General features: G+C 45.8%; 1 protein-coding gene across 9 annotated transcripts in view; it reads right to left on the bottom strand.

The window, feature by feature from the left end:
• Positions 1-13,486, bottom strand: part of CNTRL (centriolin) — a 90,119-nt gene that overhangs the window by 35,986 nt on the left and 40,647 nt on the right. For 8 of the 9 annotated variants that reach the window (XM_070795400.1, XM_070795399.1, XM_070795403.1 and 5 more), the window contains 7 exons: positions 13,087-13,263; positions 9,705-9,839; positions 4,724-4,869; positions 3,922-4,132; positions 3,054-3,233; positions 864-1,043; positions 23-139 (listed from right to left, as the gene is read on the bottom strand). In XM_070795400.1, coding sequence (XP_070651501.1) covers positions 23-139; positions 864-1,043; positions 3,054-3,233; positions 3,922-4,132; positions 4,724-4,869; positions 9,705-9,839; positions 13,087-13,263 — 1,146 coding nt within the window. The remainder of the gene's footprint in view (positions 1-22; positions 140-863; positions 1,044-3,053; positions 3,234-3,921; positions 4,133-4,723; positions 4,870-9,704; positions 9,840-13,086; positions 13,264-13,486) is intronic. The other variant, XM_019966851.2, reaches the window with a different exon arrangement.

Raw genomic sequence — 13,486 nt, 5'->3', positions numbered from 1 at the left:
CTCATGGGGAGCCGGCACTGACCTGCTCCTCTCTCTCCCTGAGGAGGTTCTGCAGGAGTTCGATCTCCGCTTCCGCTCGGGTCAGATCCCTTGCGGCCTGTGCTGCCTTTCTGCTGAACCGCTCTGCTTCCTGCAGGTCCTGCTGGGACGGAGGCGCGGGGAAGGCAGCACGGCACTGTGGGCTGTGCTCTTCTTCTCTCTCCCTCCCAGACTCAGTCTCTGCTCTCATCAGCTCGCATGCCTGGCTACCCCCTGCACAGGAGGCGCCCGGCCCCACCTCGCCTACCCATCACTTGGCAGCCCCCACAACCCCTCCAAGTAGGCAGGGTGCTACATCAGAAAAGCACAGACCAGCTTTTCCTCCCCTGTCCCACAGTCTCCCATGACTGGGGGGGGACTCTGGGCTCCCTTGGTGAGGCTTCTCCCTCCTTCGACCTGTGGTCTTAATCGCATCAGCATTTTCATCCTATACAGGCTGTGACAGACTTATCTCGGGCAGGACTCATAATAACACTGTGAAGAGATATACGATCCTCTATACATGATGAAAGGGCTGAGGTTCAGAAGGATGACACCGCAGGCCTGAAGACTTCTGCTTAGCTGTGCGTTGACAGCTGCCTCCCTCAGCGGACCCCTGCACTCTGAGGTGAAGACGGTACGCTTCATTTATGGTTCTTTGGGGACTCCCTAGAGCACCACACCCATGGCAGGGCTGTGATGGGGAACTGCACCCATCAGGTCTGAAGAGAAGCAGACAACTTTATGCAAGAGCCAGAGTCTCTAATGAGAGCTCAAAAACACAAGTGGCTAGGTATCTCGGCAGGGCAGCCTTGGTGGGCACTTGCTCTGTGCATGGGACTCACCTCTGCACGCTCCTGGTTAATTTTCATAACAGTTCCATGAAGGGACTTGAGCTGGTCTTTGGCGATGGTGAGCTCAGCCGTGGCTATCTTATCAGAGGCGGCCACAGCCTTCTTTAGTTTCTTCAATTCTTTATCTAAACCCAGAACCTGCGCCTGAGATTTAGCATCTTCAAGTTTCTTCTGAGATAAAAAAAAAAAGACAGAGAGATGACTCATTTGGTAGCAATGAACTAAGATGCAAGCCCCACGCGAGCAGGGACTCTGTTCACAAGCCCCACGCGAGCAGGGACTCGGTTCACAAGCCCCAAGCCTAGAACAATGCCAGGTACACAGCAGGGGCTCCGAGTGAAAAATAAAAACGCCTCCACATTGTACAGTAACTAAGAATGAAATCAGTACACTTAGTCTGGAGGCTTTGTGCTCCTAAACCCATTCATCTGTTGGAAAAACATTTCTTGGCACCACTGCCAAGCGATGGACCAGCCCCTGTGATCACTGGGGCATGTGGTGGTAAACCAAACAGACTTGCCTGCTGCCCTCGAGGGGCTTACGAGACGCACATATTAAACAAATGCTGAGCAAACGTGTAACTGAAACTGTGACTGCTGCTCTCAAGGGAGAGAACAAGGCACCCACCTCTGTGAGAGGCTGGCAGGAGAGACCTAGACTGGTGGGAGAGGGAGTCAGGGAGGAGAGAGGGGAGACATGGTGCAGGGGGCAAGCCAGAACAGGGAGGAGAGAGGGGGGGACACGGTGCAGGGGAAGCCAGAACAGGGAGAAGAGAGGGGGAGACACGGTGCAGGGGGCAAGCCAGAACTCGGGGTCTGGGGAACTGCAAGCAGCAGCACAGTGAGAAGAGGAGAGCGCTAACGGAGGCCAACCGCACAGCGCCTCAGAGGCGAAAGCGCTTTTGTCTTTATCCTAGAAACAACAGAGGCTGCTGGAGAGAAGGGAAGATGGCAGGGACTGACAGGGGTCTATTTGTGTTTTGTGCTGGCTGCTCCGAGGAGCCGGTGTAAGTGGAAATGGGGGCTGTCCCGTGGCCGCAGCCGTTGTCCAGAAGAGACGACGCGTCAGGATGGATGAGGGTGGCGGCCCTGGAGAAGGACACCGTGCAGATATTCCAGAGAGATTTTGGAGGCAGACTCGTAAGACTAGGGAACTGGTGTGTTCTCACTGAAGCATGAAGCAGGCCACTCGCTGGGGCTGGGAGAAGGTACAGAACAGTGCAGCCTGAGAGCACGCTTCCAGAGAGCAGTGAAGCGGCTGCCAACCGAGGCTGCAGACACTCAGTGCCACCACTATGCCCGGATGGGTGGTTTTTAATTCAGGAATAGTCAGCCACGAGTGTAGGGCTAAAGAAAGCAGACAGCTGCTGTTTTGTCACAGAAGATAGGAGAAAGGAGCTAGGAATTTGAGGATATTTGCAAACAATGGTGATAGTGGGAGGCCGTGGAACTTAAGTTGGACGAGGAAGAAAGTAAAGACAGGAAGGCCGTACACCAGGAAAGCCGGGGCTCAGGCACTGGGATCGTCCAGCGCGAGGGTGCTGACAGGAGAGGAGGCTGTGGTCAGAGCAGGGTGCTCCAGCTCATGACCTCAGAGACGCTGGCTGCAGCTTCTGGATCGGACACTGTGTGACAAGGGGAGTAGTGGCTGGGGTAGCTTTGGAGAAGCTTAAAAAGAGGACAGGGAATCAGAAGGAAAAGAGAAGCTTAAAGAGAGAGCAGGGAATCAGAAGGAAAAGAGAAGCTTAAAAAGAGAGCAGGGAATCAGAAAGAAAAGAGAAGCTTAAAAAGAGAGCAGGGAATCAGAAAGAAAAGAGAAGCTTAAAAAGAGAGCAGGAAATCAGAAGGAAAAGTGAGGAGTTGGAAAGTAATGTTCCACAGACATGTCCAGTTTGGAAAGGGGTGTAGAAGGAGGCAAATTATCCCAAAAGCATTTAAGTACCACCCAGCAGACTCTTCACTTGCTCCTTACATCCCAATTCCCTTGTTTCCATCTACCACGCTCCCTCATCTCAGGCTCCAGATCCAGTGATCTGCATCCAACTCTCTCTAGGGCAGGCCCCCTCTGAGCCACCAGTGCAGCCAGAGGTGACCGTGGACCACAGCCCTCTCAGCTGCCCCCTCGTTGAGAGCAGGACCCTGGCAGCAGGGACTCGTGTGTCTTTTTCCTGGTCTTGCCCACCTTCTTCTCTAACTCCTGGAGTTGGGCTAGAATTCTCTCCTTCTCTTCATCAGCTTCCTGCAGTTGCAGATCTGTAAGCCCTTGGATTTCCTCCATACTTTTCAGATTTTCTTGTAAATAGTGAATCTCATTCTCTAACTGCTGAATTCTTGCTTCATGTTGCCTCTTGTCAAAATTAATCTGTGAGGAAATCAAGTTTCAAAAATGATTTTTAAGCAAAATATTTTTTGAGCAAAATAAACACCTTCTGGAGAATTGTATTTCATTTTACTAAAGAGTATTAATGGCTTACTGGGGATGGGTTAGTCACAACTGTTCTCTAGGATCCACTTTAACATGTGCCTCATCCTTAGAATAGTTACATCAAGAACTCAGATTCCTGCACTATACTATGCTCCAGCAATGTGGTGTTACTGACCTGCACATTAAGAAACAGCTCACTTGCTTCCAAAATAAGGAAAACACAGTGTCATGCCAAAGCCTGACTTTGACATCGGTCACCACACTCAGGGCTACATTTCAGTCACACACAGTCTGACTTACTAGAAGTGAAACTTAACAGCAATTACTGTATTTTTAAAAATTACAGCTTTATGAATTACACCGTAAAGGTATAACCCCCTTATTAAGGTATAATGAATAGAGCAAACACTGTGTGTGTGTGGCCATGCTGTGCTGCTTGTGGAATCAGTTTCCCGCCCAGGGACCCAACCCCACTTTCTGGGCCACGAAAGTGAGGAGTCTTAACCCTGGGCCACCAGGGAACGCCTGACTCTGTATTTACACGAAAGGGAAGCACTGTGACTTGCTGAAAAGCGCGCATGTTTCCTAAACGCTCCCCTCCGGCTGCCTCCTGCCCACCTCTTACCCTAGCTTCTAGTGCTCTCTCACAGGCCTGCCTGAATGCTTCCTGTCCGTCCGCCAGCTTCTCCTGATGCAGAGCCATTTCTTCTTGGAGTTTTCTTTCCCTCCCTTGGGCTTCCTCTTTCTCCCACTGAGAACGTGTCAGCATTTCACTGAATTGTATCTGCAAGTCAGCAAGACTTTTCCCTAAGACATCTGAAGGACTGTGGATTCTGCTAAGGGGGGAGAGGAAAGATGTTATAAATGTGACATTTTATTTTTGACGCTGGACGCAGGCATGCCAGTGACATTAGTACACGAGTAAGAAGGGCTGTGTGGGACGGCAGCTGTTGTCAATCCACGGCAAATCACTGTGCACCTCTGGAGTGCAAAGCTTTGTTTTATCAACTGACTGCTGCCACTCTGAGAGCACAGGCTACCTTCAGGCTAACAATGTATGTTCAAAGAATAAACGCCCATTTCACATTTTCAAATTAGCCTGTTTTTCTTTAGCTATTTGTTTTCTACTTAAAGTGTATAATGTAACTCTACTTCCTGACCATCTGCAGTAAGCTTGCAAGAATGCATTACTCATAAAACCTTTATGTTTTTTAAATTAAATAATAACAAAACATATAAAAGATTAAAAAAATCAGTGATGGACAACTTGAATTAAGTAATCTGTGTCTCAATCATGGTCATACGATAAGGAGAAAACCTTACAAAAGAAATCAGCCATGCACAGTTGCAGAAAGGGGATTTTGTCACTGAAGCCCACATTCACAACTCAGCCCACTCTACACCTGGCGGTCCTGACCTTCCATTACCTCATCTCTCCAGCTCCTGATTTCAATTTTCTCCTTACTTCATCTACACGAGCTGCCACTTCTTCTGGACGAATCAGACCATCAGCTACATGATTAAGGTGATTCTGGAAATCTTTAAGTTGCTGTTTTAACAGGTTATTGTCATCCTATGGAAGGAGGCAAAATGAAGAGGGGTAAAAGTTACCAAAACAAAATTAAAAAATACAGTCACACACACACACACAGCCTATATTATTTACCATATAATAGTTCTCGTCAACTTCTTTTACCAATTTTTTAAAAACCTTTTCCACTATGGCTGACAATATCTGAATCTACTGATTAACCCAAAGTCACAAAAGACACAAACAGGCATGATGATGTGTGTCTTGGTGACGCAAAAGGAAGTGCCTATGGACACTACCTTCTTCTTGCCAAAAACTAAATACTGTGAATCTAAATGAACCTCTGTATAAGAACACGTCAATCAACGCCACGGGGATGCAGCCAGCAAAATCTAGACTAAGAACATGTCAATCAACCCCGCGGGGATGCAGCCAGCAAAATCTAGACCACGGGAAACTCTACAAGACAAAGACCTGGTTTTCTTCAGTATGGAACAAAGGTCAAAGAAGAGCACAGCCATCGATTACAAGAGGCTTAAGACTCAAGTCAACTAAATGCACTGTGTACACATCGTTTGGATTCCAAAAAGCACTTCTAAAAACTTATGAGACAATTTGAATATTCTTAAGGTATTTGGCGATATTAGGGGGTGACTATAATTTTAAGGTATCACAATGGCATCCATGTTTACGCTTTTTTTTTTTTTTCCTGTCCATGCCACGCAGCTTGTGGCATCTCAGCTCCCCAACCAGGAACTAAACCCTGACCACGGCAGTGAAAGCCCAGAAGCCTAACCACAAGGCCTTCAGGGAACTCCTTTACGCTTCTTGCTAAAGCCCTTATTTTTCAGAGGCACATACAGTAGTATGTTATTTACAGATAAAATCAGATGTTTTGGATTTACTTCAAAATAATTCAGTGTGAACACATGTGGGGTCGGGGTGTGGAGGATGTTCAGTTCAGTCGCTCAGTCGTGTCCGATTCTTTGTGACCCCATGAATCACAGCACGCCAGGCCTCCCTGTCCATCACCAACTCCCGGAGTTCACTCAAACTCATGTCCATCGAGTTGGTGATGCCATCCAGCCATCTCGTCCTCTGTCATCCCCTTCTCCTCCTGCCCTCAGTCCCTCCCAGCATCAGAGTCTTTTCCAATGAGTCAACTCTTCATATGAGGTGGCCAAAGTACTGGAGTTTCAGCTTCAGCATCAGTCCTTCCAATGAACACCCAGGACTGGTCTCCTTTAGGACTGGTTGGATCTCCCTGCAGTCCAAGGGACTCACAACAGTTTTCTCCAGCACCATAGTTCAAAAACATCAGTTCTTCGGCGCTCAGCTTTCTTCACAGTCCAACTCTCACATCCATACATGACCACTGGAAAAACCATAGCCTTGACTAGACGGACCTTTGCTGGCAAAGTAATGTCTCTGCTTTTCAATATGCTATCTAGGTTGATCATAACTTTCCTTCCAAGGAGTAAGCATCTTTTAATTTCATGGCTGCAGTCACCATCTGCAGTGATTTTGGAGCCCCAAAAAATAAAGTCTGACACTGTTTCCCCATCTATTTCCCATGAAGTGATGGGACCAGATGCCATGATCTTCGATTTCTGAATGTTGAGCTTTAAGCCAACTTTTTCACTCTCCTCTTTCACTTTCATCAAGAGGCTCTTTAGTTCTTCTTCACTTTCTGCCATAAGGGTGGTGTCATCTGCATATCTGAGGTTATTGATATTTCTCCCGGCAATCTTGATTCCAGCTTGTGCTTCCTCCAGCCCAGCGTTTCTCATGATGTACTCTGCATAGAAGTTAAATAAGTAGGGTGACAATATACAGCCTTGATGTACTCCTTTTCCTATTTGGAACCAGTCTGTTGTTCCATGTCCAGTTCTAACTGTTGCTTCCTGACCTGCATATAGGTTTTTCAAGAGGCAGGTCAGGTGGTCTGGTATTCCCATCTCTTTCAGAATTTTCCACAGTTTATTGTGATCCACACAGTCAAAGGCTTTGGCATAGTCAATAAAGCAGAAATAGATGTTTTTCTGGAACTCTCTTGCTTTTTCCATGATCCAGCCGATGTTGGCAATTTGGTCTCTGGTTCCTCTGCCTTTTCTAAAACCAGCTTGAGCAACTGGAAGTTCACAGTTTATGTATTGCTAAAGCCTGGCTTGGAAAATTTTGAGCATTACTTTACTAGCGTGTGAGATGAGTGCAATTGTGCGGTAGTTTGAGCATTCTTTGGCATTGCCTTTCTTTGGGATTGGAATGAAAACCGACCTTTTCCAGTCCTGTGGCCACTGCTGAGTTTTCCAAATTTGCTGGCATATTGAGTGCAGCACTTTCACAGCATCATTCTAGAACCTCCAAACAAGCTCTCAAGGTGGAGGACGTTACAGATTAAATAAGACTGGATGTGTGTTACAGATGAAGTAAGATAGGCCACGTGTGGCAACTGTTGAAGATGAGTGATATATGCATTCGGGCTCACTTTGGTACTCTACTTTGGTATACACTGGAGAACGCACACAATTCAGAGTTAGAAAAAACAGAAACAGAACCAGCTCCGCGTAACACCGAAGCTTCTCTAGCAGCTTACAATGCTCTGTGGGAGTATTCGTTATCTGCGAGCATACTTTCACGAACAAACTAGTGAACATATCTAGACCCCAGAATTAAATCCACAAAAAGTCTCTTTCAAGTGAAAAAAAAAACTGATAAAATTTCCCTAAATTAGACAGAAAAACAGTTCTACCTCCTAAGTTCCCCCGAATACCTACATGCTATTTCAGTGATTAATCTTCTTCAAACCTGGTATAATACTGGGTTTTTTGTTTCAACACTGTTAACTCAAATGGTGAATTCAGCATTACAATGAACAGGTCTGTCCACCTGGACTCTCTTATCTGTTAACTGTCCCTGCCCTTTGCCCCGAGGCACCCATATTTGCACTACTATCTAATCCTGGTCACAGGTGACCTGACCCAGGGAAAGCCAACCCACTGACTAGACAGAAGACGAGTTCTCACTCCCTCCAGCATTAGAACCAAAATCCAGTCCAGCAAGTCTGCAGGAGAGCTAGTCCTGTAAAGCCACACTGGCGCAGGGCTGGAGTCGATGCTGGGTCCAGGGAGACAGAGCGGGAGAAGCGAGAGCCACCTGGACGGGAGTTGGCAGCGCAGCCCTGGTCACCGGTGAGCTGCCTGTCTCCTTCCTCGAGCCAGCACTAGGAGGTTTTGGCTCACGGCAGCGAAACCATTTCTGACAAAGATAAATGCAGTGAGTTTAACTTGAACTCCGTATCAGGAGTTTAGAAGGCCAAGCAACCAAACGACCCAGTTCCAACTAAGAGAATCTCATAGCGTGGACCAGCACTCTGGAAAGCTGCTCTCAGTTTCTCCTTTGCAGAGAAGGCTCCTGAAGTCCTTTTCTTTAAGAGATATATACTGAAGTACTTAGGGCTGAAATAAAGAGGTATGATATTTTCTTTAAAGTATCCCAGCAATAAAAAAAAAAAAGTGGACTAACTGAAACAAGAATGGCAGAATGCTGAAGACTGTTTGAGCTGAGTAAACAAAAGGGCATGAGGCTATTTTTTCTCTGATTTTGTAATGATTTGCAAATTTCCATAGTAAAAATAAAAAATAATACAATGAATACCTAACAAACAGAACTCACACAAGAATAGAAAGCATGTATATCTTTTATGATATTCACTTCAGAAGCTGAAATGATAGCAGATTCTAGGTAACTAGATTTCCTTAAACTTCAAGAAAAAAATATTCTATGCACTGGGAGAAAAGAGAAAGAATTCAGGTGAGTTTATATAGTCTTACTTGTCACAAACCCCCTACATGAATTTTTGGAGCCCTCCTCACAAATAAACACAACTCTGCCCCTTGGTTTCTGGTGACGTGGAACAGCTGGCGCCTCAGCTGTGAGGCCCCCGACCTCACAGACCTGGAAACCTGTGTGTTGGTCCAGGTACTCATTTTTTCAGACATCTGTCCTCTTTGAGAATGTTTAATTACCTGGAAAATCCTGTCCACCTGCTTCTCCTGCAGTTTATGGGGCAGGTTATTGTGAAAATAGCTGTAAAATTAATTTGCCCAAGAAAACTCCCATAACTGTAAAATGACTGCATTTTTAATGACATCACTTCTGAGAAGGGGACTGTGAAACCTTTACAATTAAGTTCTACTGCAACCCATTCTAGTTATATTCCTGGATAATTACAAAAATATTTCAGTGGAGGAAGAATGCATCCAACTGCTTACTTTAGCCCAGTCCGGTAATAATGGTATTATTAGGGGAAATGCAGGGTATTGCTGTGATCCATCAGTTTACAGTATTCTCTGTTTATGATCAACACAGCCTCCATTTCTTAGCACCATCTGCTGCTGCTAAGTCGCTTCAGTTGTGTCCGACTCTGTGCGACCCCAAAGACGGCAGCCCACCAGGCTCCCCTGTCCCTGGGATTCTCCAGGCAAGGACACTGGAGTGGGCTGCCATTTCCTTCTCCAATGCATGAAAGTGAAAAGTGAAAGTGAAGTCGCTCAGTCGTGTCTGACGCTTAGCGACCCCATGGCCTGCAGCCCACCAGGCTCCCCGTCCGTGGAATTTTCCAGGCGAGAGTGCTGGAGTGGGGTGCCATTGCCTTCTCCGCTTAGCACCATCGTAATAACACAAAGGACGTGCACAGCAGTCATCTCAGAACGCTGGGTCACAAGCAACAGAAGCTACGGCGCTGTCCTAGCTCAAATTCCTTTTTCCAAATAACTTCCTGCATGTAAGAGCAGGTTGTAGGGTGTCTGACTAATGGATGGCAACATCTGTGGGCGTCCCAAGTCAGAATGTATCTGGAGCCAGCAAGTCCCTACCTGCAGCTGTTTAAGCTGGGTGCGGAGCTCACTGTTTTCTTGTTCTTTTTCTTCCGAGAGCTGGGCTTTTCCCAGGGCGTTCTTGAGGGCTTGTTTTTCTTTCTCAAGTTCTGTTTGTAGAGTTGATTGTTCTAGCTATTGCCATAGGAAGCAATGATACAAAAAAGTAAAATAGCAATGATTTATGATCTAATAAGGCATAAATAAACTGAAGGGACTTAGCACGCATGCATAAACGCACATACACATACAATCCCTTGGGAGCTTTGGTTTTATAATTCAGTTTTATGTTTGTACCTCCAAATTAAAAGGCCCAAGGTAGGTTTTCCACAGGCCTCCTTCAACTATTAATACATAAGGAAGGGTAAGCATCAGAATCTCCAGGAGGGAGCCCAGATACCAGATACAGGAGGGAGCTCTGTGAGGGAGTCAACAATTACCACTCTCCCTTCCCTTAGACCAACATTTCTTACACCGTGGTCCTCAACCATCTGCATCAGAATCACTGGGCACGCTTGTTAAACACGCAGAGGCCTGGTCTCCATCTCAGACTTGATGGGCCAGAGTCTCTAGGACAAGGCCCAGGAACCTGCATTTAACAAGTGACTTCAATAACTAAAAGGTGCCAATCAGAGACCTGTAAAGCCGAGCGAGAAGGTCTGGCACGCCCGTGCTCTCAGCGTACGGCTGGAAGACCAGTGCTGGTAGTCTTGATGCCAAGGAAGGGAATGCCCTTTTAAATGGCACATGAATTTGTGAAAAGGCCTATTTTTGTCAAGACTTATAAGAAAAATTAAAGAAGGACAAGGGAAGTACAAAAGATTTTTAAGTTAGTAAGGGCTGGCTTAAACATTTAAATTTTATTTCAAAGGAGATACCATCTAGAAATTGTATTTACTATTAGTTACAAAATATATTAATATTTATTGCCATTTTAATTGTTTTTCTTCCCAATCTCCTCTTTTCCACACTCTGATCAGGTCAACTACAGTTTTATAAAACTTGGTACTCTTAAGAAATATAATGCTGTCAACCGGTAAATGGTCATTTAGTATTTAATAAGTAAACGAGTGGAAAGTAACACAATTACTATAATAAGCCAACCTATTTTTATTTCCTTTTCTAATCATATGAAAGCAATTTTACATGAATTCCTGGGATTCAAACTACTTCATTTTTTAACTAACTACCTTATTTTTAACTGACATATAACTGATTTATGTTTCAGCGTACACCTGTTCTTTTCAGATTCTTCTCCATTACAGGTTATTGTAAGACACTGCACACAGTTCCCTGTGCTACAGGGTGGGTCCTTGCTTGCCTATTTTAAATGCAGTAGCATGTACATATTAATACCTAATTCCCAATTTAGCTCTCCTCTTCCCTTTCCCCTTTGGTAGACATAAATTTGTCTTCTATGTCTATGAGTCTATTTCTGTTTTGTAAATAAGTTCATTTGTATCATTTTTTTTAGATTCTTCATGTAAGTGATATATGCTAATTGCTTTTCTCTGATTTACTTCACTTAGTATGATCATCTCTCGGCCTCTCCACTTGACTGCAAATGGTATTTCATTCCCTTTTATGACTAAGTAATATTACACACACACACTGCATCTTCTTTATCCATTCATCTATTTACAGACATTTAAGTCGCTCCCAAGTCTTGGTTACTGTACCAATAAATAGTGCTGCTGTGAACACTGGCACGCATGTATCTTTTCAAATAGTTTTCCTCTTTCCCAGATATAGATCCAGGAGTGGGACTGCTGGATCATAGAGTAACTGTTTTCAGGTTTTTAAGAAACCTCCATACTGTTCTCCACAGTGGCTGTACCAACTTACACTCCCCACAGCAGTGTAGGAGGGCTCCCTTTTCTCCACACCCTCTCCAGCATTTACTGTTTGTAGATGATGGGCATTCTGACTAGTGTGACGTGGTACCTCACTGTAGTTTTGATTCATATTTCTCTAATAATTAGCAGTGTTGAGCATCTCTTCCTGTGCCCGTTTCCAACTATCTTCCCTAACTCTCACCCAGTGAGAAGCTATCAGCCTGCTCGGGTGCGGGTGCTGGACAGGCACCTACAGTCTGGGCATTCACTGTGCTGAGTCTAGCAGGAGAGACGGACGGTCTAAACAGATGCTTTCACACGCAGGATAAAATGCTTTGAGCACAAGTTAAAGGAAAATCAGAGTCCTGAACCCAGATTTTCAGCAGATACAGTGGAAGGTCTGAGTGGGCCTCCTGGTGGAAAATGCAACCCATTTGTCTAAAAGCTAAACAAAATTGTATTTTAATGAGATCAAGAATATACTATAACTGGTCACCGTCTGCCTCTCTGCCCTGATTTCTCACTCTCACTCCCTACTCGTCTCCTCGTCCCTGGCATACTGGAGGCATACTTTCAGCGTTTCAAATGCACTATGCGCTCGCTCCTCGCCTCTCTGCCGAGAGCACACCCCTAACCTCTGCTCATCTCACCCCTGCACTCTCTGCAGGGCCAAACCCAGTCACCTTCCAAGTCTCGGCTGAAACGCCATTACCACAGGCAGTTTTCCCTGACCACCGCTCCCCTAGCACAGGGCCCTGCCCCTTTCTCCCTCTAACACCTGTTTCACCTACCGGACTGTCAGCTTCACAAGGACAGTGTAAGCACGGCTGTGCTGCTCTCTGCAGCAACCAGGGCATCTGGTCTTTAATGGCCAATCGATAAGTGTTTATTGGATGAATAAATATTTATCTAATTTTCAAGGTATAATTTAAACTAGCGGATGTTTCACCCAAACAAAACAGAAAGCAGCACAGTAAAATGTAATATCAACTTAAAAGAGGTCTCTTGGAGCTGGTTTGAGAAAGAAAAACTAGAATTTACTGATCACCAACTGTCAGTGCTTCCTGTCCATTGTCTCACTTATCCTCACCATAACCCACATGACAGAAGAGGTCAGTATCTGTCAGAAGCGCAGAGCCATGAAGTGACTTGCCCATGTTCAAAGAGGTCATACTTAGGCTTGGACCGTCTGACTCCAAACATGTGCTCTTCTCATCACTTCACACTGTTGTTCAGTTGCTAAGTTGTGTTTGACTCTTCTGCGACCCCATGGACTGTAGCCTGCCAGGGTCCTCTGTCTATAGGATTTCTCAGGCAAGAACACTGGAGTGGGTTGCCACTTCCATCTCCAGGGGATCTTCTCAACCCAGGGCTTGATCAAACCTGCATCTCCTGCATTGTGGGTGGATACTTTACCACTGAGCCACTGGGGAAGCCCATCAGTCCACATGGGCTTAAAAAGTGTTTAATATTAGAGTAAATGAAGGAAAGCTGTTATGTTAAGGCCCAGGCTACTTGGTTTCTACACGGCTTCTGCTCTTACTCACCTGGCTGAGCCTTGCTAGTTCTCCCAGCTCTTTTTTGAGCTGGCTGGCTTCGGCATCCCTCATCCTCAGCTGCGCCTCTAACTCAGCCTCATAGGCACTGAGGTCTCCGTGGGTCTGCTGCAGGGACGCGTTCACCTCATGCTGCTCTGCAAGGGCGCTTTCTAGCTCTGCAAGCTCCTGCAAAGATTCAGTGTATGTTTAAGTACAGAACCCTCATTGTGCTGCTGAAGCATCTGCAAGTCATTATAAGTAACCCGAGCACTTAAACCAAATGCTGGCCAGCCACTGCTGCCCAGGCGCAGAGAGCATTCACCAGCCATATGAGGAGGCCGCAGGCTGTGTGAATCCAGGTTGGAAAACAAAACCCTGACTGTCATCAGAAAAATCAGCAAGCTACAAC

This window comes from Bos indicus, chromosome 8 (assembly GCF_029378745.1).
Source record: "Bos indicus isolate NIAB-ARS_2022 breed Sahiwal x Tharparkar chromosome 8, NIAB-ARS_B.indTharparkar_mat_pri_1.0, whole genome shotgun sequence".
In the NCBI taxonomy this organism is placed as follows: Eukaryota; Metazoa; Chordata; class Mammalia; order Artiodactyla; family Bovidae; genus Bos; species Bos indicus.
This window is presented reverse-complemented; position numbering and strand designations above follow the sequence as displayed.